Source organism: Candoia aspera, chromosome 10 (assembly GCF_035149785.1).
Source record: "Candoia aspera isolate rCanAsp1 chromosome 10, rCanAsp1.hap2, whole genome shotgun sequence".
Lineage (NCBI taxonomy): Eukaryota > Metazoa > Chordata > Lepidosauria > Squamata > Boidae > Candoia > Candoia aspera.
Genome location: NC_086162.1, coordinates 25,042,099 through 25,069,438, shown reverse-complemented (window position 1 = coordinate 25,069,438; position 27,340 = coordinate 25,042,099). Strand labels below are relative to the sequence as shown.

The 27,340-nt window shown below is 52.4% G+C and overlaps 1 protein-coding gene across 1 annotated transcript; it reads left to right on the top strand.

The window, feature by feature from the left end:
* The first annotated feature begins 1,996 nt into the window (after nt 1-1,996).
* Nucleotides 1,997-27,340, top strand: PRKD2 (protein kinase D2). The gene is made up of 18 exons (XM_063312408.1): nt 1,997-2,383; nt 8,679-8,817; nt 11,450-11,581; nt 12,516-12,670; nt 13,667-13,868; nt 14,132-14,212; nt 15,170-15,320; nt 16,913-17,030; nt 17,835-17,912; nt 18,596-18,854; nt 19,573-19,625; nt 19,739-19,811; nt 21,512-21,618; nt 23,002-23,163; nt 24,125-24,223; nt 24,851-25,118; nt 25,494-25,579; nt 26,808-27,340. The coding sequence occupies exons 1-18, from the start codon at nt 2,153-2,155 to the stop codon at nt 27,033-27,035; spliced, it is 2,622 nt and encodes an 873-aa protein (XP_063168478.1). The 5' UTR covers nt 1,997-2,152; the 3' UTR covers nt 27,036-27,340.

Sequence of the window (27,340 nt, the reverse complement as noted above, 5' to 3'; positions counted from 1 at the left end):
AGGGGTCTGGTAGCCCCTTGTCCGACACACACATTTTATTAAAAGGCAGGAGCTTGTGAATGCTACCAGACTCCTGAATTTGTCTGCGGTGTCAGCAGCTAGTAACACCCTGGGGTTTTAAGCCTTGGTCCCACATCAGGCCCAGATGGGACTTGTCCAAGCGAGAGAGCAGATGCAGATGCTGCTGCTAAACGGTGCTGAGGCAAAGCTTTTGATCTCTCCCACGCTGAAAAAGCTGATTGGTTTACTTCTTCAGGTCCTTGGGGAAACTCTGCGACTTAGTAAAGCACGCCAGAGGGAAGCTGATCTCGGCTTGTGAAAGGCAGTGGCAGAACAAGCATTCTTCTGTGCAGCTGAAATCTGCCAGGCTGTGAGGACAGGGAGGCACTGAAGGATGCCAACAGTCTTCAAAAGCACCTCTTCATCACCATATCCTGGAGCTGTGAATTCTGCACATGAATTCTTATTCCATTTATTTGTTGTTTGGATTTCTATCCCACCTTTTGTCCAGGAGCGGAAGGCCTGGTCATTCTCCTCCCCTGTTTTTCCCCACAACCACCCTCTGAAGTAGGTTGGGCTGGGTGAAGGAGAGAGAGTGTCCCCAAAGTCTCCCAGGGAACTTCTGCAGGTGAGGAGGGATGGGACCTGGGTCTGCCTGCTCCTAACAGGCCGACACCTGCATTCCCACACCTCTTCCCTTTCAGTCTGATGACTCAAGGGTTCCATGCAGGTAAGAGATGAATCACACCCACCTTTTGCTCCTTGGTTGCCAGACTTTCTAGTCTGGAAAGCTCCAAGCCCTTGTGGGACGTCTTTGCAAGACACCCCAAGCCTCTAAACCAGTGTCTCTCTACCTTGGCTGCTTGAAGAGGTGTGGATTTCAACTCCCAGAATTCCTCAGCCAGCATGACTGGCTGGGGAATTCTGGGAGTTGAAGTCCACACTTCTTCAAGCAGCCAAGGTAGAGAAACACTGCTCTAGGCAAGAGCCAGGATTTCCCTTCACACATTGGTATAGATGTGTTGGGACTACAGATCCTATAGTCCTTTGCTAACAGGGCCAGGCTGAGTGTGACTGTGGGAGATGTGGTCCAAATCATCCGGTTGAGACCACGGGGGAGGGAAGATAATTGTTTGCTCCCAATGCTTCTTGCTTGCTTCCCTGCAAAGTGGGGTGTAAAGGCACCACTTGACCAACGTGCAGGAAACGGGCGGATGCGACTCCGGACGGGACCTCTTCCCGTGTTTGGCCCAGAGAAAATGCCCCCCCCGTTTAAAAAGAGGGGAGAAACAGAAGCCAAGAATTGGAGGGGTGCCCTCAGGTCGCTGAAGCCAAGGGGGAGTGCCCAAGGGCTGTACAGTTATTTTGGCTCCTGATGCAAATGTATTTTTAAAACTCCGAATCTCTCGCCACCCCTGGCGGAAAAAAAATACAGTTGGGCGCGTGTGCATCTTGGTTTTGAGCCTGGCAATCCGATTCCGTGCGTAAAGCGGGCTCGGAGGGATGTTGCTGGCGCCCGACGTGGGCCACGGCAAAAAAGGCGACGGGGTGTCCGAAATCGGCTCCGTCCCGCCAAGGACGGCGAAAGACTTTCGCGGGGCTGCTTTAAGTCGCGAGAAAACGCCTTCCCCGACGGCGCCAGCCGTTCACCGGGGCGCTGGCGCAGGACTGGGTCGGGCTCGGCTTCGAGGCGGCGGCAAAGGTGCGCTCTGCACATGCTCGCGGGCACCGGCAAAACGCCCGTCACCCTGGCGAGGGACCCGCCTCTCCTTCCAGCCCCGGCCGAGGGAAGCGCAGCGCGGCGCCACGCCGGGAGCCCCGCTCCGCCGCCGGACCCCGTCCCCCCCCGCCCTTCCCCGGCGGCGCGCGGCTCGTTCCGGCTCCACTCCACTCCGGAGCGGCGGGGCGGGTCGTCGTGACTCATCCCCGCCGCTCGCCATTGGCTCCGCGGCGTGTCACTCAACGCACTTCCTCCTCGGGGAAAGGGCCGGGCGGGTGGAGTGAGAAAAGTTTGTCCGGCGGGGTGAGCGCCGCTGCGCTCTCGGAGACGCGTCCTGGCCGCTCCCGGGCACCCGCGCAGCTCCAGCCGCCTCTGGGCGAGGCCTTCCCGGGAGAGACGGCGGCGCGGGGCGCTCAGCCCCCGGGCCCCGCGATGGCCGCCCTGCCCGCCGCCGCCGCCGCCGCCGCCGCCTGCGCCGCGCCGCCCTCCCCCGCAGGGGCCCCGGAGCCGGGCCCGCCGGGCGCTCCCCCCGGCGCGCCCGCCGCCTGCCCCGGCGTCTCCTTCCACATCCAGATCGGGCTGACCCGCGAGTTCGTCCTGCTGCCCGCCTCCTGCGACCTCGCCCACGTCAAGCAACTGGCCTGCTCCATCGTGGACCAGAAGGTGGGCGCCGCGCGGGGGCGGCGGGGGGCGAGGCACGCTCCGATCCCGGGCCGGTCCGCGACCGAGCGCGGCGCCGCCGCTCCACGCCCGTGGCCAGCCGGAGCGCCAGCGGGGAAAGGTGCATCCCTCGCTCCGCGCAAGTTGGGAGCGCTCCGACGCGCGCGAGGAGGGGAACCGGCGGAGCTGCGGGGCGGAGGGAAAGCGCCGCGCTGCTGCCCCGCGCCTCCCGCTCCGGCTCCGCTGCTGGGGGCGCGGGGGGGCGGCTCTTCGGGGCCGCGACCTCGGGGCCCGCTCGGGCTCTCGGCGCTGCGCTTCCTCGCCCCGCGGGCCGGGCCCTTGCGTGGGCTCCCGCCCGTGGCGGCCTCCAGCTCGCAGTTCCTGGGTGAGATGGGCAGGGCGCCGGGGGCTGGGGATCCGTCCGGGGTTGCGAGGATCGACCTGGGCTCGGCCTGAGCCGCCGGCCCTTTGCCCCGCTGGGTGCGCTGTGTAGTTTGCTGGCCAAGTGCTTCCCTGAGAAAGGAAACTGGAGATTTTGAGGAAAACCGGTTCTGAATCCCTGCTGGACCAGCCCACCTGGCAGAGCTGTTGGGCAGGTCAAAGGCACGGAAGTGCATTTAGGGTGTCCTGAGTCAGTGGTTTGTTGGAGGGCAGGGTGGAAAAGCAAAGTTCACCAGAAGATGGAGGAAATTAGCAGCAGAGTGGGAAGAGAAAAGGGGCCAGAGCCCTCTTCCAATATCCTCAAAAAATGTGGGAGTTCAGCTCCCATAATCTCGCAAAGGCTTCCTGTGGTCAGTCTGTTTGCAAAAGGAAAGGGGACGGGGCTTAAGGCTGCCGTGCTGGATATCGGGGTGAAGGTCCCCCCCCCCTTGGTGGGAGAGCCGTTTTGACTTCACAAACTCCAAAGCAGAGGAGCCCAAACAACACGATGGACCCCGATTCAGCTGCTGGTGGGAACAATAGTTTATGCCAGCATTTTTCAAACGTGGCCACTTTAAGAGGTGTGGACTTCAACTCAAGTTGCCAAGTTTGACAAACACTAGTTTATACGGTGGAAGGAAGCATGCTGTTACTTAGGCTGGCATGAGGGCACTGCCTGGGTGGCAACAGGGAGATAGCAACAGACTTCAGGAAACCTCAGAAGGTCTTTAGAAAAAAAAGAAGATCTGGGGCAGGGAAACCCCTAAATGGAAAAAAGGGAAAGAGTGAAGAGGCGAGGCACTGGCTTAGAAAGAAGGAAACATCCATGCTGCCACATTGTGTTGCAGAGCCTGCTTGTAGAGCCCGCTATGCATTTTGCAGGTGGAGTTTTTGATCCAGTCCATGGCCCTGCCAGGGGGGTCCGTATTATTACTCCAGAGGGCAGGTGGGAGACAGAGCAGCAGGTCCCCTGTTTTGGGCTGACTCTGAAGCTGGAGCAGGCTGAGAGACGTGGGGGTGGCTGGCCTGGCTGGCTGCAAAACAGCCTAAGACGTCCCCTCCCCTCCCCGCACAACTGATCTTGGGCCTCCTTGGTGGTGCCTGTTGATGCGCGTCAGGCCTTTTATGTTACGGCAAAGGAGCGGAAACGGCAGCTGGGCCCTGGCCGCCTCGCTGCTCAGCAGGAAAGGGAAACGGTCCCCATTTGACGGTGATAATCTTTGGGACTTCTCCAGGATGGGAGCCACCCTCCCCCGCATCCGCTGCCATGGTCAGAAGAAAACTCGGATGCCTCCCATCCAAGGAGAGGGGGTGTTAAGTCTCCGTGGGGCACGTGGGGCTATTAAGAGCAACACCCGTGTCCTTGATCAGCCTGGCGCCCTCATTCCTCCCTCCTGGCGGTACCTTGCTCTGTCTGCTCAGCTGAGCCTGGGCAGCCAAAACCAGTTATTTGCACTTTGACGTCTCTGAGCGACCGGCGCTGAGTGGGGAGCCTGCTTTAGACAGGCCCCCTTTCGAGGGGAACGTTCCTCCTGCCCTTGGCTACACTAACATGGTTGGCCTCTTTCGTTTTTTTACTCCAGAGCCGTTTTCCCATAAAAGAGTGAGCAATTTACAGCCAGAGAATAAGGGACAGTTAAAACTCTTGATGAATAAAACCCTGTAAAGCCCATGAAACAGGTGAGGAGCCCTACGCAGGCCGCAGGCCATAAGCGTGGGGAAACAGGCACGGTAATATCACTGGCCCCTTTGCGGCCAACTCTAGCGCAGGACATAACAGCCCAAAGCGTGGCATGACATAGAAGGCACCACGCGACCGATTTAGCTTGGAAATGGCTGGACAAGCATCTGTTTTCAATTGGGGCTGGAAGCTTATGAGCCCTGGTGCCTATTGTGGCTGAACGGGAGACAGGAAATCCGCCAAGATAGAAAGCCCCTTTTCTGACTTAGTGGACAATCAGATTCCTTGGAAAGGTGCTGCCTTCAAGAAGGGGCCCATGTTAGATGTGGCATCTCGGTTAGGGAGAAAGTGCAGAGTGAGGTACCCACTCTGGAACAGCTCACTAAAGGGTCAGGTAAGGGTTGACTAAATCCGACATGGCATGAGTCAGATGTAGGTTTTAATTTTTTGGAACTTCCTTCTTTTCCCTCCTCCGCGGTAGTCCATAAAGCAGGTGAATCAGCTTTATTTCACCGTGCTTTTCCCCCTATTTAATTCTAGACGAGCGTGCATTTTGGGGTGAGTTGATTAGTTTGATAACGGTCCCTTTTAAATTTTGGAATGAGGTGGGTCACCAGGGTGCAAATAACTCCGGGTCAGAAAGAGCGAGGGGAAGCCCTGAAGATTCAAGCTCTGCCAGTTTGCTTTGGAAATCTTCAGTTTTCAACCCTGCTTGTGGGGAAGTCATTAATGCCATCAAGGTAGATCCTCCACGTTCATAGGCAGTCTACCTTTGGAATATCAAATTTTAAAGGCAGAGGACCAAGCGGTGCCTGCATGGGTAGTTTTCCTGGCAGCACATCTGGCTGCCAGCTGTTGCAATTATTGGAAGCACCGGGCTGGAGAGGAAGCACCCGTTTTTCCTGTCCAGTGTCTCCCGTTTCCAACTTCTGGTGGAAATACTGACTGGAGATTCCTTCAGGCAGAGGCACTTAAAGTTGCTCAGTACCTTCCCTGAGCCCGGAGTAGTCCTGCAGGAAGGGAAAATAGCTCGGAGGGGCCTGGCTGGCTCCCCACCACTGATGCAATGTGTGGCTCCCACGCTGGGATGAGGCAGCTCCCCCCCGCCCCCAGGACCTGCATTCTTCCAACCACTTGGTGCTTCTCCAGTCTTCCTCCTGTTCCCAATTGAGCCCCTTGCCAGCTGGGTGAGTCACTGGCATTCCCTCCACCCCACCCCCAAGCTCACCCTGGCTTAGCTCCCCTTAAATTTATTTCCTGTTTTATAGGTTGTTTTCACCCAGGTCTGAATGCCGGGCAGCTGGTGGGTGAGGCGGAGGGAGGGGGTGGGTGCAACGGAAGATGAGACTCCAAAGTTGCCCCTGAGCTCGGAGGTTGTGGCCTTTTCAAGGGGGTGGATTTCACGCTCCGTGGAGAAAGAGGGCCAGCTGATGGGTCCCAACGAGCCATGCCCAAAGGTAGGGCCTTCCCAGATATGTGGGACTTCAACTCCCAGGATTCCTCGCTTGCTGGTCTCCCACCCCTGGCAGAAAAGGTCCCTTTCCAAGGGGCGCCAGCCCAGTTCCCATCTCCGGCAGGGTCCTGGCTGTGTAGAGCAAAGAAGGGTGAAACTTGATCCTGGGGTGAAGAAATTCTGTGGTCTTTCCTGGGCGTTCAGCTGCGGGGCAAACATGTCTTGGGATGCTGAGGATGGGAATTTGCAGCAAAATCCTCTGGTAGCCAGCTTTGCTTGGAAGAAGCTCTTTGGAATTTAATAAGGCTTACTCTCCTGTAAGCTGTTACGGGACAACAGTCTTCTCTGGACCGTGCAGTTCCCAAGGGACGGATTCTTCTAAGGTCAAAAGCAGCCGTTCGCAACGATTGGCTTCCCTCTTAATAGATGCCACCCTGCTTAAAAATGGATTGCTTATCAGAGCAGGGCCTGGGGCTTCTCCCCCGACCCCGCTTCCCCAAGAGCCCTGTTGTAGCTTGAGAGGATGTTCCGCCCCAGAGAGCTTGCAGTTGGCACTTCTTACGGCGAGGAATTGTGAAAGGCTTCTGCGCTGTGCAGTGATGAAGGCGGTGTGGTTAGAAGGATGTGGTACAGTTTTTACTGGTGGGGGGGAGGGTGAAAGGGGAGGGAATGGACTTCTTTTTTGGCTGGTCTGTCTGGCAAGGGGAGGGAGAGGTTGGAAATCAGCTGGAACAAGCCAGTCAGCAGTGGGGTCTCTTTGCAGTTAAAAATAACCGCTTAAATTTGCATAGCGGTTGGTTGCAACCAGGTCCTCGAATGGCTGAGTCTCCCCGCTTGCCCCTACCTGCGTGCAGTACGTCTACTTCCTGTGAAGCACTCACTCTGCATTCTGCCTTGCGAGCCATCCGAGCAGCCTCTGAGTCTCTGCTTTTCCTGAGCGGCTCCCCCCCCCCCGCCCCAAGGTTGTCTGCCTGCATTTTTGAAAAGCCTGGTGTGAAAATGTGCCATGCTGGCAGCGGGGAGAAGGGCCGCCACCTGCCTTTCGGTTTCTGAAAACTTCATTGCCTGGTTGCCTAGAGCGAAGGGCTCTGTACACCTGGAGTGGAGTCTGGCACCTGACTTTGCCTTCTCCCCTCCCCTCCCCTCCCCTCCCCTCCCCTCCCCTCCCTCCCTCCCTCCCTCCCTCCCTCCCTCCCTCCCTCCCTCCCTTCTTTCTTTCTTTCTTTCTTTCTTTCTTTCTTTCTTTCTTTCTTTCTTTCTTTCTTTCTTTCTTTCTTTCTTTCTTTCTTTCTTTGAAAGGCTGCCAGGTGGCTTTGGGAAAGGAGGGGACAGAAGCTGGCGTTTCAAATCAGCCCCCCCACAAACAGCAGACGCTGTTTTTTCTGCTTGCCTTTTCCCAAGAACAAACTGGCACTTAAAATGAAATAAAGCCACCTCTTGAACCTTAGTACCTTTCAGCATGCATGAGAGTTAACTGAACCGCACAAAAGTGCATCAGACAGCGTGGGATGGAATAACTTTGATCAAACTGCCGGCAGAGCTTTCTAATCACAATGTGTCTGTTACCGAGTGGAATAAAACACGAGGGGCCCTGATGGAACTTGCAGAAATGTCAGAGGAACGGGCTGAGCTGGAGCGTTAGGCGTACAGGAAGGTATCCTTATTATCAAGGCTGACCAGTGGTCCTTCCTGCTAAGTATTGATTACTTTGATGGGCACCAACTTCTGGGATTTCAGAAGGTCCCCAGAACCATTACAACCATGTTCTTCGGTCCAGGGTTTTCCAGGTGTCCCCCAAATTCTAGGTAGGGGCTCCCAGCAGATGCCAGTTTGCTTCCGGGTCCAATTCAAGGTGTTGGTCATCACCTTTAAAGCCCTACATGGCATGGGGCCAGGTTACCTGAGGGACCGCCTCACCCCCATAGCATTGTCCCGTCCTACCCCGCCATGCAGGGAAGGCGTGCTGCGGGCCCCATCCGTAAGAGAACTCCATCTGGCGGGGTCCAGGAGGCGGGCCTTCTCTGCAGCAGCCCCCACCCTTTGGAACATCCTTCCCCCGGAAGTGAGGTTAGCCCCCTCCCTCCTGGACTTCAGAAAACAGCTGAAGACCTGATTTTGCCGCCTTGCCTGGAGTGGGGAGAGGAAGAGCCATTCTTGGGGCTGGCTGGTTCCCTAGTTCTGCCAGGACCAGTTTTATCCCCTTAGGGGTTGAATTAGATCTGCCATTACTTGGATTTCATTGCATTTTACATTCATTGATTATTGGTATTATTTATGATTTTATCGAATTTTAAATTGTTTTTATTGTGAACTGCCCAGGGTCCCCCATGTGGGGGAGATGGGTGGTGATAAAAATATGATTGATAGATAGATAGATAAATAAATAAATAAATAAATAAAATACGGGTTGTCCTTGTTTAGCAACTGCCTCATTTAGCAACCACTTGCAGTTATGACGGTGATGAAAAAGTAACTTTGCGACCAATCCTTGCATTTGCGACCTTCGCAGGCCTGTAAAGCAAAGGAAAGCTGAAGTGAGATCATAAGTACAGTTGTGGCTACCGCTTCGCTTAATGACCAAGTTGTAGCCACTAAACGAGGATGACCTGTACAGCCAGAGTGTGCAGGCTCGGTCCCCCCAAATCTTGAGCCATTCTCCCTGCCATGCACCTGCCTTTCCCTAGTACCCAGATTCTGGTTCTTGCAGGGTTTTTTTCCACATCGCTGGTCTCTTTCTTATACAGTTTCCCGAGTGCGGATTTTATGGCCTCTACGACAAGATCCTCCTCTTCAAACACGACCCCTCCTCGGCCAATATCCTGCAGCTGGTCCGAGCCGCCTGCGACATCCAGGAGGGTGACCTGGTGGAAGTGGTTCTCTCGGGTAAAGTGCCTTGGTTAGGGGAGGTGGTCCAGAAAATCCAGCCGACCCCGATGGTTGAGTTCCTGCAGAGTAAAAAAAAAAAAAAAAGCCATCTCTAGATTAAAACTAAGTTTAGCAATTGGGTAAATGCCGCTGCAGCTAAACTTGGTTAGTTTTAATTAAGAGTAGGAATTTTTTTTAATGTCTTGGCAGGAAATGTGAATCCAGCCCCTTCTGTTAATTTATGGATCAGAGCATTTGTACCAGCGCAGCTTAATTCAGCCACCAGGTTAAATATATGGTGTGTGTTTAGCTGGAGGATCTACTCAGATTGAATCCTCTTTCCAAGGTCTCAGCAGAAAAGGGTCTTTCCCATCACAGCTTCCTGATTCCCTCGGCATCAGTTGCTGGGGGTGAACCTGGTGTTTTTTGCTTTGCTCTTTAATCAAAGAGAAGACGGGCAATGGTTGGGGTTGTGGGGTAGCCGAAAGAGGGTGCCTTTCTGTCAATCCGGTGCCTCCTTTGATTATCCAGCTCTCTGGTCATCTTGGCATGATCAGTGAATCATAGAATTGGACAGCACCTCAGCGGTCATCTAGCCTAACCCCCAACTTGCTAAAGCATTTTGGACAGGTGTCTCTCCCGCCTCCTTTTGAAGACTTTCAGCGGAGGGAGCACACCATTTCATGAGGCAGCCAGTTCCTCTGGTTTACTCTCATGAAACTACTCCTTCTAACTGAATCTACTTCCCTACAGTTTCATTCCCTCTGGTCCTGCCCTCTGGAGCAACAGGGAACAAGTCCGCCCTCTCTTCTGGGTCACAGCCCTTCCGCCAGCCAAAGATGGCGACTTTATCGCTTCCTCTGCGGGCTAAACACACTCAAAGGGCTTGGTTTGAGATTTAAAGATCAGTGAATTAAGTTGCTTGCTAACATGACCAAAACCAAATGCAGACCAGCCTCCTTGTGGTGCCCCCCGGGCAACGTGACTTGTCACGGCTAAATAGCCTACACATCTGGCTGCTGGACCTCACCAGGATTTCCCAGCAAGAAAAAGCAGCGTGAACATGGAACTGCTATGCCATACGATTAAAAAAAAATCACCAAAAGATTTTGCCTCTTACTGAAATGAAAATTATGAATAAAGGTGCTTGATGTGAAGTGCAGGAAAGAACCACGTAGCTGGTTTGCAGGAGTGAGTTGAAGCGGGAAGGACACTCTTGCTGCAGTACCAGACTCTGTGGGTCACCCACTAAATAGTTCAACCTGCAGGACTCACAGCTGCAAATGGGGCTTTGTTCTGCCACCCATCAAGGCTTTGGTCCCCTTGATCTAGCCCAGGGGATTTTAAATCAAAATTACCGTATATACTCGCAGATAAACCCATCTGCAGATAAGCTGACCCTCAAAATTTTAACCAAAATACCATGAAAAATGGGCTACCCGTGGATAAGCTGACTCACATTTTTCATGGTATTTTGGTTAAGAATTTGAGGGTCTGCTTATGGGAAATGCGGGTCCTTTAAGTATTATCTTACATACGCATGGATAAGCCCATCCTAGGATAAGCCAAACCCGATTTTGGGGGGCATTTTGGCACCTAAAATTCTTGGCTTATCCATGTATACAACTTTTGCACAGAAGCAGAGATTTCTTCAGAAAGCCCAACATGAGCTGTGCATTAGGAGGAGAACATGCCGACCTTATAGATCACCCCCAGGTATCCAGGTGGCTGGTGCAGAAAGCAAGATTGGGGGAGATGGGCGGTAACATAAATTAAATAAATAGATAAATAAATAAGATACAGGTAGGTAAAGGTAAAGGTTTCCCTTGACATTAAGTCCAGTCGTGTCCGACTCTAGGGGGCGGTGCTCATCTCCGTTTCAAAGCCAAGAGCCGGCGTTTGTCCATAGACACTTCCGTGGTCATGTGGCTGGCATGACTACACGGAACGCCGTTACCTGCCCGCTGAAGTGGTACCTATTGATCTACTCACATTTGCATGTTTTCGAACTGCTAGGTTTGGCAGGAAAGATACAGGTAGTCCTCACTTAATGACCACAGTTGAGACTGGAATTTTGGTTGCTTAGCAAATCTGACCCATTTTTTACGACTTTTTTTTTGCGGGGGTTGTTAAGCAAATCACTGCAGGCATTAAGCTAACTGGTCGTTAAGCAAATCATGCAGTTCCCTACTGATTTTGCTTGCCAGAAGCCGGCTGGGAAGGTCAAAAATGGCGATCACGTGACCATGGGATGCTGTGACAGTCATAAATGTGAACCAGTGGCCAAGTGCCCAAATCGTGATCATGTGACCATGGGGACGCAGCAACGGTTGTAAGTGTGAGGACCGGTTGTAGGTCAGTTTTTTCAGTACCATTGTTAAGTCTGAACCATCACTAAATGAATGGTTATTAAGTGAGGACTACCTGTAGTAGATAAAACTGATCCAGGAAGATCTTTTGGATGGGGGGGGAGTTGTTCCCAGCATAGTAACCCAAAGGCATTGTGGGCAGAGACGAGAACATGGCGGAAGGCCATGCCAGCACATCAGGAGGCCCCAAGATGGGCAGGGTGTTATGTATTAATTCTCAAAATTGCATTGCTGGATTCCTTGGAGCCCCCCCCCATTTCTCACTCTCTCTCTTCCTGCAGCCTCAGCGACTTTTGAGGACTTCCAGATCCGCCCTCACGCACTCAACGTGCATTCGTACCGCGCGCCAGCGTTCTGTGACCACTGCGGGGAGATGCTCTTCGGCTTGGTCCGCCAAGGGCTCAAATGTGATGGTAAGAAACACCCCCCCACCCCGATGGTTGTGAACCTGCCTTTGCAGTTTTCCACTGGGGGGCTTATAAGCGGCAGTCGCTTTGCACTCGGGGACCAGGTGGTAGAACGGGGTTTATTTGGGGAAGGCGTGACGTGAAAGCCGCTGCAGAGGACAGGGCCTGCTAGAGAAATTTTTTTTTCCTTTCCGTGGTGGCCACCGAGTAGCAGTCCACGCCATCTCCTATTTTCCTCACAAGAAACAACACGCAGTAGTAAGAACTGTTCCTCATGCAGGCCTTTACAGATAGTCCTCAGGTAATGTCCACGATAGGGATCGGAAAACTGGTTGTTAAGTGGTGCAGTCGTTAAGTGAGTTACCATGTGACTAGACCTGACCTTACGACCTTTTTACAATGGTTGTTAAGCAAATCCAGCTTCCCCAATGGATGTCTTTTGCCAGAAACTGGGAAAAAAGGTCACAAATTGGATCATGTGACCACAGGATGCTGCAACTGGTCGTAAATGTGAGCTGGCTGACAAGGGCCCAAATTGCGATCCTGTGACTGCAGGGGTGTTGCAATGTTTCGCAACAGCCATAAGTGTGAGTACAGGTGGTAAAGCACGTTTTCCGAGGCTGTTGTAACTTCAGACCATCGTTAAGCAAAGTTATTAAGTGAGGACTACCTGTACTTTTATTTTCTGTGAGAAAAAAAAATGTCTTTTCATGGTCTGGAAACATCTGAACGTGCCCAGAGGCAGCAAGGGAGGCCTGAGAGATTTGCGTGGAATGGAGCTTTGAACAGAGCTGTTCAAATGCCCTCTCAGCCTGCAGCGTGAGCAGTTTGGGAATATAATTTCACTGGCGGGGCATTTAAAATGATTATGAGAGGAATGCTTTAATTACCCTCCCCTTTTTCTGACTGCCTGGCCCCGTGGCACCTGCTGTCCCCCCAGGTTGCGGCCTGAACTATCACAAGCGCTGTGCCTTCAGCATCCCCAACAATTGCAGCAGCGCTCGGAAACGCCGCCTCTCGTCCACCTCGCTGGCCAACTCCCAGTCGCTGCGCCTGTCAACCACAGACTCCTTGCCCTCCACGCCGGATGAACTCGTGAGTGAGCCCTCTCTCTGCCCGCCGGGCACGAGGCAGCTTTGCTTGGGCTCTGCTGGTTAGTCCTGGCCCTGAGGACTAGAAACCTGATACACCTGGGTTGGAGTGTGAGTTGCCCTTCACCATCAGAAATCAGCGTGTTACTGTTAGGATTCAGAAACCTGTAAAAATCTCAGTGGCACTCCAAGCCAGGGACCAGTGCTAAGTTCCCCCCCCCCCAAAGCTAGGCTCCTGATCTCTTCACAAGACTAGAAAATGTATTTTGCTTAGTCGAGGATGGCCTCAGCATCCTGTTACGATGTCAGCCCAACGTGGTAGGTCAGGCTAAGAAAGCGATGCCATACAGGCCGGGATGACTTTTATCCTGGCATCTAGAGCAGGGATCCCCAAACTCTTCAGCTCATCGACCCCTTCACGGACTTTCGGATTGTTCATCGACCCCCAAACATTTATTATATGAAAACAATTCAATAAATACTACTTTAACTAATAGTACTATTAATAATAATTAGTATTATTATAGCTTGCGGCCACTCTCACTGGCCATCCAACCGTGGGTCACACTGCCTCGCCGTGAGCCACCTCACCTTCAGGACTGGCGTGGAGCTCTACAGAGACCCCAGAAGATTGATTGACCCCAATCAACCTTCCTTTGTTTATCGACCGCCTATTGACCCCCGGACATTTATGGACTCCTTGGATGGTCCCACTGGTCCTCGGGGGTCGATATCGACTGCTCTGGGGAACCCTGGTCTAGAGTAGCAGAACTGTGCCGGTCTGAAGGTGCTTCCCCCTTCCTCTGCTCGTCTCGTGCGAGCAGGGAGGGGCTCGCCTGGGATGCCTTCTCGCCTTACTTCCTCGGCCAGCGCTCAAGCCCCTCTTATCTGCTGTTGCCCTGGCAACGGCTCTTCCTCCCTCCTCCCTCTGCGGCCCCTCTCTGTGCCCTCCACACGCACTGACCGCGCCCTCCTCTTCCGCGCCTTCTTGCCCACCCAGAGCCGCTGTTCGACAGAGATCTTTCCCCGCCGCCTGGCTTCCTCCACGTACATCGGCCGCCCCATCAAGCTGGACAAGCTCTTCCTCTCCAAGGTGAAAGTGCCCCACACTTTCCTCATCCACTCGTACACCCGCCCTACCGTCTGCCAGTACTGCAAGAAACTCCTGAAAGGGCTCTTCCGCCAGGGCCTTCAGTGCAAAGGTGCGTGGGGCAGCGGGTCACGGCTCGCTTCTGAAAGATGGGGCGAAAGGGGGACCCCCTGACAGCTACAGGTGCAATGCTGGCCATGGCCCAGGTGGAATCTGTGTTGTCCTCTGTCTCCCCCTGCTGGTGGCTGGTGGCACTACAGCCCTTGGGCCGCTCCTTTTCATGGGCAGGGGTGGGGAAGGATGGCAGATGGGTGGCCGTATTGCTGTCCATGAAAAATGGCTTCCTCTCTCTCCTCCTCCCCAAACTCCTTCCAGATTGCAAATTCAACTGCCACAAGCGTTGTGCGACCCGTGTGCCCAACGATTGCCTCGGAGAGACGTTGTTCAATGGGGGCGGTGAGTGCAAAACCCGTCTCTTGTTGCAGGCGGGTGGAATATAATTCTGGGCAGGGCTGGGGGGATGCTGGATGCTGGGCCGGCGTAAAGGAATGCAGAGCTGACCTTGGCAAGAGGGAGGGAAGGTGCAAGTGAGCCCTCGTCCCCAGGGTCAGCTCCACATTCCTTTACAAGCTGGGATCAAGGCCCCTTTTGACATCAGTGCAACTCAAGGTACCCAGAGTCTCTCTCTGGCATATAATTCCAAGCCCTGACTCCGGCACCAGAACAGACTTTCCTTTGCACATCTCCTACCCAATCCTAGATATTTCTAAGGACCATATTAAGATCAGTGGAGACTTTGGATGGACAGAACAGCACAAGGTTGAGAACAGAAAGTCCAAGGGCTGTGCTCAGCTTTTAAGGACCACATTGGAGGCTGCCCCCCAACCACTGAGGCAGGGCAGGGCAAGGCAAAGCCAAACAAACTGAATTATGTTTAACGTGATAACTCCCTGCCTGTTAATCCCCTTTCCCTATTAGACATTCCATGCAATTTCTAGCAGGACCGTAACAGACCAAACCAGGGTTTGGGAGAGCCAGGGATTATTCACCTGTGTTCCCCCCGGGGGCTGTCAGGGTAATGATAGATCCTGTCTTCCTTCCGGCGGAAAGCAAGGCACCCAGTTTCCCCAGCTGCTGCTGCTGCTGCTGCATTATTGTTTAAAAAGAGGCGGGGACACAGTGTCCCTGCACAGCAGGTCAGATCGAAATTTGAGATCTTATTGCAATCGCGGGCGTCCATGGGTGGAGGCGCAAAAAGATCAAGATGGCCAGGATGGTGTGGCTGGGGCCGCCCTCTTGACCTTTTGGACCCTTCCTACCGGGGAGGTACCCAAGATATGGATAACGCATCGGGGTTGCCAGGCCTCTCGTGCTGGGTTTGGACCCCTCGATTCCTCTCTTCTTCCTCCCCAGATGCGCCGGCAGAAGAATCCAGTGATCTCAGCGAGGCTGATAAGAACTCGCTCATGGACGAGTCTGACGATTCTGGGATCATCCCGGGGTCCCATTCAGAGAACGAGCTGTCCATGGGCGAGGACGCGGACAGCATCCACAAGTCCCAGGGGTGAGGAAGAGTCCCTTTCTCTCGGCTCCCGGGTCTGGGTCAGATTTCCTTTTTCTCCCTTACCAAAAACGCTGTGCCGATGGATATTCCGTTGTTCCTGTTTCGCGACCCTTACGAGGGGGAAGGCTGCAGAGCTGAAGAAGCTGGAGTTGGCTCGGCTACTGCGTGGATTTTCTCGAGCAGATGTGGGGCGAAACTATCCCCTGCCCCACTCTCAGGAATGCTTGTAGGGCCCCCTGCCCTCAACTTCTCAGCCTCCTCTTTCTTTCGCGACCAAAGTCTTGAGCTGCTGCTGAGTCCCCAGCTATCTGCATTGCTTCATGCCCATTGCCTGTGTGTTTCTCGGTTCCGGATCCCAGACCCCAAGATTTCTACCGCCCTCCGAGAGCTCGTAGGCTGCGAGGACTCAGCTGCCTTCCCCATCTGGAGGTCCTCCGCATCTGTCAGCCCTTCGAGGGAGGCCAGTTCTGAAAACAGATTTTGCAAGGATTCCAGAAAAGCTGCTGTGTAGGGTGTGACAACAGACTCTTGAAAGCCTGCCAGGGTTCCCCTCTGCCCCCTCTTATACCCAAGAGAATCATCTTGAGACCATCTTGAGTTTCTTTCTCACCCTTTCCTCTCCTTCCCACAACTGAGTTCTCGTTCGTTTTCCTTTAATGGCTCCTGCGTGCCTGCCTCAAGGTTGTCTTTGCATTCCCCTACAATATCTGTTGGACTACACTTTGCATTACCCCCGGGCAGTGTGGGATGTGGAATTCAAGCTTACAGGATGGTGATCTTTCTGTTCTTTACTTTTTAGCTCCCTGCCTTGCAGGGCTGTTGAGAGGAAAGTGGATAATTATGGAGGCTACTCCGAGTTCCTCAGAAGTGAAGCAGGAGGTGGATGGATGGATGGATGGATGATTTAGAGAGAGAGAGAGACCTTGACATGGCCACAATTGAGAGCAGAATTTCCATCATAAGTTGTTGTGGTTGTATGTTGAGTCATCACGTGACTGGGCCCAATTTTAGGGCCATTTTTATGGCAGTTATTAAGTGAATCACCATGGTTGTTAAGCGAATCCAGCTTTCCCAACGGGTGTTTTTTTGCTGGAAAATAGCAAAAAAGTCACAAAACGCAATCCCATGATCGCAGGATGCTGCAGCCGGTCGTAAAGGTGAGATCTGTCTGTCTGTCTGTCTGCCTGGTGTACAAGAAGTCATAGGCCCTAGGCCAATCATAATTTTTTTTTTCAGAGAACACATTACTGTACTTAGGAGTGTTCAAAAGTCATGTGTCGAATGAGTAAGGAAGTGTTTTGAGGAAAACAGCAACCAAAGGAGTATTTAATGTAATTTGTATAAGTTGTCTATGGGGCCTGACTTTTGGTATACCGTGTGTGTGTGTGTGTTTTTTGCAAAAGAGTAAATATTACCGATCCTTCCCTTCTGCCAGCTTCATAGCTGCAGATGAATGTTTCAGTGCTCACTTTTCAGGGCTTCTTCTCTCTCCCCTCCCAGTTTTCTCAGAGGGTGGGTTCCACTATTCCTGCCCTTTTGCCCCATGCCAACCAGGTTGCTGAGCTGTGCCCCCTCTTCCTCTGCCTTCCCAGTTCCATGGGGTACATCCCCCTGATGCGAGTGGTGCAGTCGGTCCGGCAGACGACCCGCAAGTCAAGCACGGCCCTGAAGGAAGGCTGGATGGTGCATTTCAGCAACAAGGACACCTTGGTGAGCGAGGGGAAGGGGCCGTGAGGCTCAGAACCAGGTCGGAAGAGCACAGTGCTGATGGGTCCCCTGGGTTTCTCCTACTGCTTCGTTCAAAACCCTTCTGCTGAGAGTCCCCTCTTTGTTCCTTCCCCACACTAACTGCAAGGAGTTCAGAGCAGGATTTCACCAGCAGCTGGTCTCCTTGCCCAACAGACTGCCCCGATGCTTAGAGCAGTGTTTCTCCCCCTGGGCAGCTTGAAGATGTGTGGACTCCAACTCCCAGAATTCCCCAGCCAGAGTCCACACATCTTCAAGCTGCCCAGGGGGAGAAACACTGGCTTAGAGCGATCTGAAATCTGTAGATAGCATCCCTTTGTTAGGCCAGCTGAATGTGGAGAAAATCGTATTGCGAACTCGGTGGTTAAAACCTGGCTAGGAAGAAAAAATGGAGGGGGGACAGTGGGGGAAGGTGTGCCTCAACCTGGCAACCTGTCTGGCCCCGATGGCATCCCCGGGAACACGCAGGGCCGAGCTTCCAGACGCACAAAGGACTCTTATCGGGCGCAGACTAGCCTTTGATTCTGCTTTGAGCGTCCGGAGGGGAGAAACAAGCAACGGTTGCGGATTCTCCAAGGGCGCGTTCCCGCCGCTAAACTCAAAACCGTCCGCGTGCCCTGCAAGACAGTCTTGGTGTCCTACATTAGCGGAGGGGGGTGCAGTTGGAGCTGAAGGTTGGGGGTGAGCAGGACACGGGAGAAGCCTGCGGAGAAGCCCCTTTCTCCGTCCCCCCGCACCATGATCCGCTTTCCCCCCCCCCTTCTGCAGCGGAAACGTCATTACTGGAGGCTGGACAGCAAGTGTCTCACCCTCTTCCAGAACAACAACAGTAACCGCTACTACAAGGTAAGCCCATGTTCTTGGGGTCTCCAAGACAGGGGCAGGCGTGGGGAGCTGGGCCGCCTTGGCCTGGCAGCCTTCTGCCCTTCGCTGGGTGGTGTTTCTCTCCCTGTGGCTTGAAAAAGGGGGCAGAGGCGTAGGGCAAGCAATTGTTCTTTCCCAGGCCAGGAGGATTCTAGAGCGGGGAGGGGCAGTTGAGGTCATCTAGTCCACCCCCTGCTCAGAGCTGGAAACCAGATCGAAGCATGCCCCCCACAGCCTCCACTTGAAGGCATCCAGCAAAGGTGGTGGGGGGCTCCACCTCCCTGGGTCACGGGCTGGCCGTTAGGAAGTTATAGGGTCAACACGGGACTGGCCATTAGGCCATGTCCGGCATTCTGGGAAACGGGTCTTGAGGTTCCCCCACATGGGACCCTTGGTGGCCTTGGAGGAGAGCTGTCCCGCTGCTTCTTGGTCTTCTTGAGGCTAAACCTCCCCGGCTCCTTCAATCTCTTCTTTAAAAAAGCAAGACGGGATTCCTGAGTTTTTGCCTAATGCGTCTGAGAATCGGAGGGGGGAGGCGGCAAAAGTGAAGGAGGCACGTAATGCATCAGGGCCTGTCCTGGCTGCCCAGGCTGGGCTTCAATCCCGGCGTCTGGAGGGCTGATTTTTTTTCTTTTTACTCACCCCCCCCTTTCCAACTCTGATAGGAGATCCCTTTATCGGAGATCTTAGCAGTGGAGCCAGCTCAGGACTTGTCCCTCGTGCCGTCCGGCGCTAATCCCCACTGCTTTGAAATTATTACGGCCAACGCCACCTACTACGTTGGCGAGAACGGCACCCCCAGCAACCCCCAGCATGGCGGAGACAGCCTGGAGCATGCCAAGGCTTGGGAGACGGCCCTCCGCCAGGCCCTCATGCCGGTCATCCTCCAAGGGGCTCCAGCTGCCCAGGGACAGGCCCCCCACAGTAAGTGCTGTGTGTGCACAGGCAAGGCTCACTTACCGACCGCAATTGGGACCAGCAGCTGTATTGCTAAGAGATACAGTTGTAAAGTGAAATGTCACATGGCTGCGCCGACTTACAACATCAGTTCTGGCTGTGGTTGTTAAGCGAATCGCCCATGGTCATTAAGCGTGACATCACAGGACCTGACTTGGGAACTTCCCTGCCGGCTTCCCCATTGACTTTGCTTGTGGGAAGCTGGCAGGGAAGGTTGCAAAGGGTGATTGTGTGACTGCGGGATGCTGCAACCGTCGTAAGTGCACACTGGTCGCCAAGCATCCAAATCTCAATCACATGACCACGGGAACACTGTGTTGGCCACAACTCCGAGGACCGGTTACGAGTCTCCTTTTTTAGCACCGTTGTAACTTTGAACGGCTGCCGAATGAGCGGTCAGTAAGCGAGGACTACCTGTAGTTTTCGTGCCAAGAAATCAATCCACTGAATCAAGGCTTCCCTTCTGAGCATGCTCTGTGCACCACACTGACCTCTAATGGTGGGAAGGGGTATGGCACCGCTTTCTCTCATTGGTGGCTTCCTGTGAGATACCGGAAATCGTGGCTCTTTTGGCCCGTTCTGTGCAAAGTCGCTTCCAGGGGCCCAAGCCCTGGTGAGCCAGTGGGAAGAGGGAGTCGGGGGGTGGAGGAGGGTCAAACCCTGCTTCCTTGTCTGCCTCATCCAGGGCAAGCGTCTTTGCGGATCTCCGTGTCCAACAGCCAAATTCAGGAGAACGTGGTGAGTGCCCTGCAAGCTGGCGTTCCTCTTCCCCTGAACCGCGCTCCCTGGTCTGGGGCATCTCACCGCGCAGAGACGGTGCCCGCAGGATGTGACTTCTTTGTCCCTTGCAGGATATTGCCACCGTCTACCAGATATTCCCAGACGAGGTCCTGGGCTCGGGGCAGTTTGGCGTGGTCTATGGAGGTAATCAAAGTGCTGGCCCGTATTCCCGTTTCCAGGTTTGGGCCCGCGGCAGTCACGGTGCTGTCCGCCGTGCACATCAAAAAGAGCGGAGCTCTGTTTGTGCAGTCGGGGCCATCTTGACCCTTCTGACCCCCCTGCAGAAGCCTCTGGTGCAAAGAGGGCCTCCACTTGTGATGCTGTGATGACCTTTCAGGTTGCTAATGTAGCGTCGGCTCTGGAGAGCAGACTGCGTGGATTTCGGCTGCATTTGCAGTAAGCTGATCCGGCCCTGCGGGTGAAAAAAAACGAAACGAAACTCTGCCACAAGCCATCAGGGCTCCTCATCTGTAAACCAGGGCTGTTTTCCCGTTATCCCTGGAGTAGCTGTCCTGACCAGGGTTAGAAAGTTGTGCTGAAAAGAATAATGGGCTCCCGATAACTCATGAGTGATCCCAGCGCAGGAAGGAGATTAGCTCAGTTTTCCCAAAGTTGCCTTCTTTTTTTCATTATTTGGACACTTTATTAATTTTTCTCAACATGGAGATAAACACTAAAAAAGGATGAAACAAAAAACCTACAAAGGGAAAAAAAGAAAACTACTACAGAGAGACTTCCGACTTTTACTGCAAAGATATACATAAATCAATATCAATCTCTTACTGCAATTTAAACTATAATCGGCATTATTTCTCTAAAACATTTCAATTCTCAGTATAACATTCCCTTCTAAAACAAATTTTCCCTCCCAGTTAAAAAAACATAAAAAAACCCTTCAAACTCCGAAGCAGCCTTCTGATCACGCTCGTCACCAACCCCCACCCGGTGCCAGATTCCACTGGTGGCCCTTAAGGTACAGATCCAAGAACAGGGCACCAGCCTTTAATCTGCTTGTATCCCTGGTGATCAACTCAAGAGGATGGAGCGTGGACTTCCTGCCATTTCACTCTGGTGTAGCTTCACTGGAGTTACACAACCCCATTTCGTGCCATTCGTGACACTTTCTGATACGCACCCCGAAGCTTGTGGACGTGACCCTGGAGTTGGTCTCTGGCTCTCCGAAAGGACAGATCGTGGTCCTCGACTCTTGCTGCGTTCCGTGTTGGGTGTCTCTGGTCATGGGACGTGCCGAGAAGTGTAGTTCAACTGAAGGAGGGCCCCACACAGGGCTGCCCCCTCCCACTGTGCATCGTAAATATTTCCCCTTTCCAGAAAACCAGCTCTTTGCCTCAGTTGAAGCTGAGCAACCTGTAGAGACAGAGGACTCGGTGTGCCCGTTCAGTGCGGCAGTGGGAAAAATGACGTCTTGGAGGCACCTGCGTCCTCTTTTTTTCCCACCCTGTCAGAGGAAGTGTCCTCTCTGGGGAGACTCAGGGCTGGCCTGGAGGTGGGCTAGTGTAATGGTATGCAGGAAAGACCTTGGGAGATGGGGCAAAGGGGTGCTGCCAAGGGAATGGTCAGCTGAGACAGATAAGAGACAGCTGAGCCCTCAGCTGGATAATGGGCAGGGCAAGAGGCTCAGGAGGGACCCTCCCTAGCTTCTCGGGCTGTAAAGGAGACAGGGAGAATTGATTTGCAAGATTCTGTCAATGTAGTGTTACAGTAAAGTGGAATTAGCTCAACTGGTCGTGATTCCTATTTGGTTTACCTGGCGAGGCTGACTGTTAGGACCAAGCTTGCTCCATATCCTCTTGCTAAGAGGTGGCTCTCCCTTGGCCCGGCAGGGAAGCACCGCAAGACGGGCCGGGACGTGGCGGTGAAAGTCATTGACAAGCTCCGCTTCCCCACGAAACAGGAGAGCCAGTTGCGCAATGAAGTCGCCATCTTGCAGGTGAGCAGGGGGCATCTATCTTGCGGCACCACTGTCCATCAATTCTTATTTCCATCTTATTTCCATTAGTTGCCAGAGGCATGGAACAATAGACAGGCAGTCCTCACTTATTGGGTGCAATTGGGACTGGAACTCTGGTTGATAAGTGATGTGGTCATTAGGCGAGGCATCACGTGACTGGACCCAATTTTACAACCATTTTTACCGTGGTCATTAAGTGAATTGCAGTGGTTGTTAAGCAAATCAATGGTACCCTATTGATTTGGCTTGTCAGAAGCTGGCTAGGAAGGTTGCAAATCGCAATCAGGTGACCGCAGGATGCTGCAACCAGTTGTAAATGCGAGCTGGTTGCCAAGTGCCCAAATTGCAATCACATGACCATGGGGATGGTGCAACAGCTGTAACTTCAAGGACAGGTCATAAGTACCTTTTTTAGCCCTGTCGTATCTCCGAACCATTGTTAAACAAATGGTCATTAAGCGAGGACTACCTGTAGATAAATACATTATAAGTGGACTCTAAAGTTTAGTGTTTAAACCATAATCACTCCTTATGTCATCTTTACATCATGGCATTTTCTCTAGATAGAATATTAATTACAGCTTTTTCCACGGAGTTTGGTGCTATAATGGTTCCATAGTTCAGGCTTGTAATTTTACTACTTTTATTTTATAAGTTCTTACCGTATAATTTCTAATGTTTTAGGCTCACCCCAAAAGGTAACAATTATATTAATACAGTAATAGCAGAAGGAATGCTGTATTATTATGTGATATATTTTGTTGGTTTGTAGTTTATTATTGTATTTCTTGATTGTACTTTGTTTTTGTTTTTTAAATTCTGCTGGTCATTGACCGAATAAATAAATTTACTTACTTACTTACTAGTCTTCTAAATAATCATGAGATGGCCTTATTCAAATTTCATGAATGCCTTATTGTGTTAATGTTTATGCCCCAACTTCTTAAACGTATCATTTCAGTTGTATTGCTATAAGGACAGTGTTCCTCAACCTTGGCAGCTTGAAGATGTGTGGACTTCAACTCCCAGAATTCCCCAGCCAGCAGGGCTGGCTGGGGAATTCTGGGAGTTGAAGTCCACACATCTTCAAGCTTCTGGGAGTTGAAGTCCGCACATCTTCAAGCTGCCAAGGTTGAGGAACAGTGCTCTAGAATGCCATAGCTAGTTTTATTCTAATCAATTTTGGTCCTGCAGAGGCTGCACTGATATTCTGCTTTGCTGGTCAATGACCAAAGTCAAACGACCACTGAGTCTCTTGCGGCACCCAGCCTGGCAATATCCTCTGTGCAAGGGGGGGGAGCACCCTGCAGCCCCCCTTCCCCAAACTTAACCCTCCCCTTTTCCATTTTGGCCCCATCCTAGAGTTTGAGGCACCCTGGGATTGTCAATCTGGAGTGCATGTTTGAAACCCCGGAGAAAGTATTTGTCGTGATGGAGAAGCTGCACGGGGATATGTTGGAGATGATCCTGTCTTCGGAGAAGGGGCGGCTCCCGGAGAGACTGACCAAGTTCCTGATCACCCAGGTAGAAATGCTTCTCCAACCTGCCTTTTCTTCCTGCCACCAAAATCCTAAAGGGTGTAGTGCAGGGAGTCGCCACTAGGGGGCTCCAGAGCCCTAACTAAGAATATCCCTTCTGTCTGGGATTGTGGATTGTTCCAATGGGATGTTACAGGCTGCTTAAAACAGAGCAGAAATCCCCTTTGCGGCTCTCTGGAAGGAAGATGCGATCAACCTGGAACCCGTCTGCGATCAACCTGGAACCCGTGGAGTCTCTTCCAGGGTCAGAACAGCAATCTCAAAGGAGAGACCCTGAAGGGACACTCCCTTTTCTAAGTTACCAACACTTTATGTATTTCTGTATTTTGCTTCTGATCGTTTTATCCCATTCTGTGCAATCGCAATATTGATTGATTGATTGATTGATTGATTGATTGATTGATTGATTGATTGATTGATCAAATTTAGCCACCACCCATCTCCCCCAAAAGAGGGACTCTGGGCAGTTTACAATAAAATCAAGCGCGAAATATAAACATTAAAATCTCATAAAACAGTTATTATAAAATACAGTAAATAAGTAGAATCCAAGAAAGGTATAAAATTCAGGCTGGTGGGAGGGACTCTAGGGTGTGAGCCACCCCCAAGAATGGTTATGCTGGGCTCCCCCCCTCCTTTTATCTTCCCAACAGCCCTGTAAGGTAGGCTGCATGGTAGTGGCCAGTCTTTCAGAGCAAAGATTTGAACCTTGGTGTTGTGGACACCACTCCCATTTCTCTAAAGCACCTTAATGCTGGGAAATGAACTCTTTCCTCATAGATAGTGCTGGCTCCCAGATGTTTTCCCACCCCCAGTAGTTTCATTAAATCGCTTCGTTCCTTTAATCTCAATTTGTTCCTGCACCAAGTGGCCGTGGGGTTCCTGTGCGAGACACTAGAGGTATTTTATGGTCCGTTCATTTCTTCTGCACATTTTTTTGGCCCTAGGTCCTGGTTGCCCTCCGACATCTGCATTTCAAGAACATTGTCCATTGCGACCTGAAGCCGGAAAATGTCCTCCTGGCTTCAGCTGAGCCGTTTCCACAGGTAACAGCCTTCTTACTGGAACTCGCCCTGTGCGCACCTGAACAGACGCTGGAGCGGGGAGCTTCCCCGATGACACACTAGCTTCACTTTCAAACCAAAATGTGATGCGCGTTTGTGGGAAAGGAAAGGTCAAGTGCGTTGTCTTCCTCCTCAGAATTAATTTAAGGGTCAGCAATTACGGTAGACCAGGTAGAATTATGAAAGTCAGCCGTACAGCCAAAGAGCGCAGTATTGCTGAAAGGTAGACTCATGTGTAAGGTGAGCGTCGTGCTGAAATCCTGCTCTTGATTTTTTAAAAATAACCATGTTTTTCTTTCACACGTGTTCTTTTGCTTGCCCTTGGCTGAGGAGAGAAAGGTGGGTTTGTCTTGGGAATGGAAAGGAGGCAGGAGAGAAAGGAAGGGGTGGGGAAGTGGTCGTAACTGAGTGGCACAGCAGGTGCCTGGTACCCAGAAATCCCTGGTTCAGACCTGGCCGTTCCTACTGTACGATGCTATACTTACCTTCTGTGAAGCCACTGGGACTACAGATTTGGATCCCTCTAAAGCTAAAATTCTCGGCTTCTGGGTCTTACTCTGAATTTCAGTGTTGTAAGCTGCTAAAGCTCCCCCCATCCCAACTTTACAGGTGAAGTTGTGTGACTTTGGTTTTGCCCGCATCATTGGTGAGAAATCCTTCCGACGGTCTGTGGTGGGCACCCCGGCCTACCTGGCCCCTGAGGTGCTGCTCAACCAGGGTTACAACCGCTCTCTTGACATGTGGTCAGTGGGTGTCATTATGTACGTCAGCCTGAGTGGCACCTTTCCTTTCAACGAGGACGAGGACATCAACGACCAGATCCAGAACGCCGACTTCATGTACCCGCATAATCCTTGGCGTCAGATTTCAGTTGGAGGTAACTGTTGTTGGAAATATGCTATGGCTTGAAAGGGTCAGAGCAGTGTTCCTCAACCTTGGCAACTTTAAGATGTGTGGACTTCAACTCCCAGAATTCCCCAGCCAGCCATGGGGTCAGAGAGTGGGATCCCTCCCCCAGTGATCTTTGGATTTCTGGTTTTGAGGAGGGGGCAGATTTTGACTCACAACTTCTAGCGTGAATTGAGCAAAGGAGCCCCGTATGTCCATGCACTATTTGTGTCTAACGACTTTCCTGGGTCTTGTTTATTCGTATTATCTGAGGATGCATTCAGCTGAAGAGCAGCTGGAGTGATCTTTCACCCCCAGAGGCGGAGCCCTGGTTTTAAGGCTTTGTTCTCTGTCTTCCTCCTAGCCATCGATCTGATCAACAACCTGCTCCAGGTGAAGATGCGGAAACGTTACAGCGTTGATAAGTCACTCAGCCACAGTTGGCTACAGGTATGTTGAAGAGGTTTCCAGGTGGGGACAGCGAGTCACAGGTCAGTCTCTCCCAGCCCAGTGTCCTCTGTGCATGTTGGACTGTAAAGCTCCTTAGTCCCCAGCCAGCATGTTGTTGTTGTTTTTTGCAAGCCCAGCTAATAGGATTTCTGTCAAAATATTTATCACCCAGAGACAAAATTGTGCAGTTGCCTGGATGAAGGGCTGTATCAACACAAGGAGAAACCCAGTGACTGAAAACTTAAAAATCTTAACATTGCACAACCAAAAATGTCTTCTTTTTGGTGAAACGCTTTGCTTATTATTCTTTACGGGCTCCGTGTAGAATTACTCTGGGGTGTTTCGGTGATCGAAAGGGTAGCGTCCAGTGGCTGGATTCAGGTGGGTCCAGACAACCTGACTAGGAACAGGGCAGTAAAGGAGAAGGGGAAATACCTTGTGACTCACCTTCTCTATCCTTCCATAGCCTTACCAGTATTCTCAACATCAGTTCTACACTTAGGAGGGACTTGGAATGGCCAAGTCTCTACAGCCCTTGACTCAGCAAATGCACAACAGGCTAGAACTTTGGCAAATGTGCACTGGAAGGGAATTACAATACAGGTAGTCCTCCCTTAATGACCACAACTGGGACTGGAATTTTGGTTGCTAAGCGAAGTGGTCATTAAGTGATTTTATGACCTTTTTTGTGGTGGTCGTTAAATGAATCACTGCAGGTGGTAAGCAAACCACGTGATTGTTAAGTGAATCACGTGGTTCCCCATTGATTTGGCTTGCCAGAAGCCAGCTGGGAAGGTCGAAAATGTTGATCATGTGACCACAGGACCCTGCAATGGTCATAAATGTGAACCAGTTGCCAAGGGCCAAAGCTGTGATCATGAGATCGCAGAGACACTGTGAGGGTCGTAAGTGTGAGGACCTGTCATGGGTCAGTTTTCCCAGTGCTGTCGTAAGTCTGAACTGTCACTAAATGAATGGTCATTAAGCGAGGACTACCTGTAAATATAAAGACATGAAATCCTGCCAACCCTTGTCATTGACTGGGTTGGTGGAGTGTGGAGGATCCAGGTTGCCGACTAACCTGTTGTCACACTAGCTGGGAGGATGATGGGGTTAGAGGCTGATGCATTCAGAAGGCTGCTGGTGCCCATGCTGGCACCCAGGGCAGGCTGTAAACGCAGCACAGCTGCTTCCTGGTTTTCCATCTTGCTTTGGCCCACCTGTTCAGGATTACCAGACTTGGTTGGACCTGCGGGAGCTGGAGAGCAGGACGGGCGAGCGCTACATAACCCATGAGAGCGATGATGCCCGATGGGAGCATTTCGCGGCCGAGCACGGCCTGCCGTATCCTGAGCATCTGCGCGTTCGCCAGCTGCGGGAGGAGGGAGAGGCGGCAGGAGATCAAGAAGAGGAAATGGAGATGCAGGGCTTGGCCGAGAGGGTCAGCGTGCTCTGAAGGCCTGCTGCGGGGCGTGCGGATGAAGGGCGGAGGGGCTGGGAGGCGGCCCTTCCGAAGTGGACCTTGACTGGAGCAGGCCCCAGCCTCTGCCCGAACTTGCACTGATCGCCTCCCCAATAATCATCTTGTTTTGGCGGGTCGGAAGAACGAGGGCTGCAGAGCTGCTCAGAAGCTGAGCCTGTCAAATGTGGCGGGACCACCTTTGCTGGCCAGAGGCCACAGTTCGAAAGAGCCACGGTGGGCGAGGCAATGATGCAGAGTGGGCGGAGTCATCTTACCCTTGGATGGAGCCAGGGTTTCCT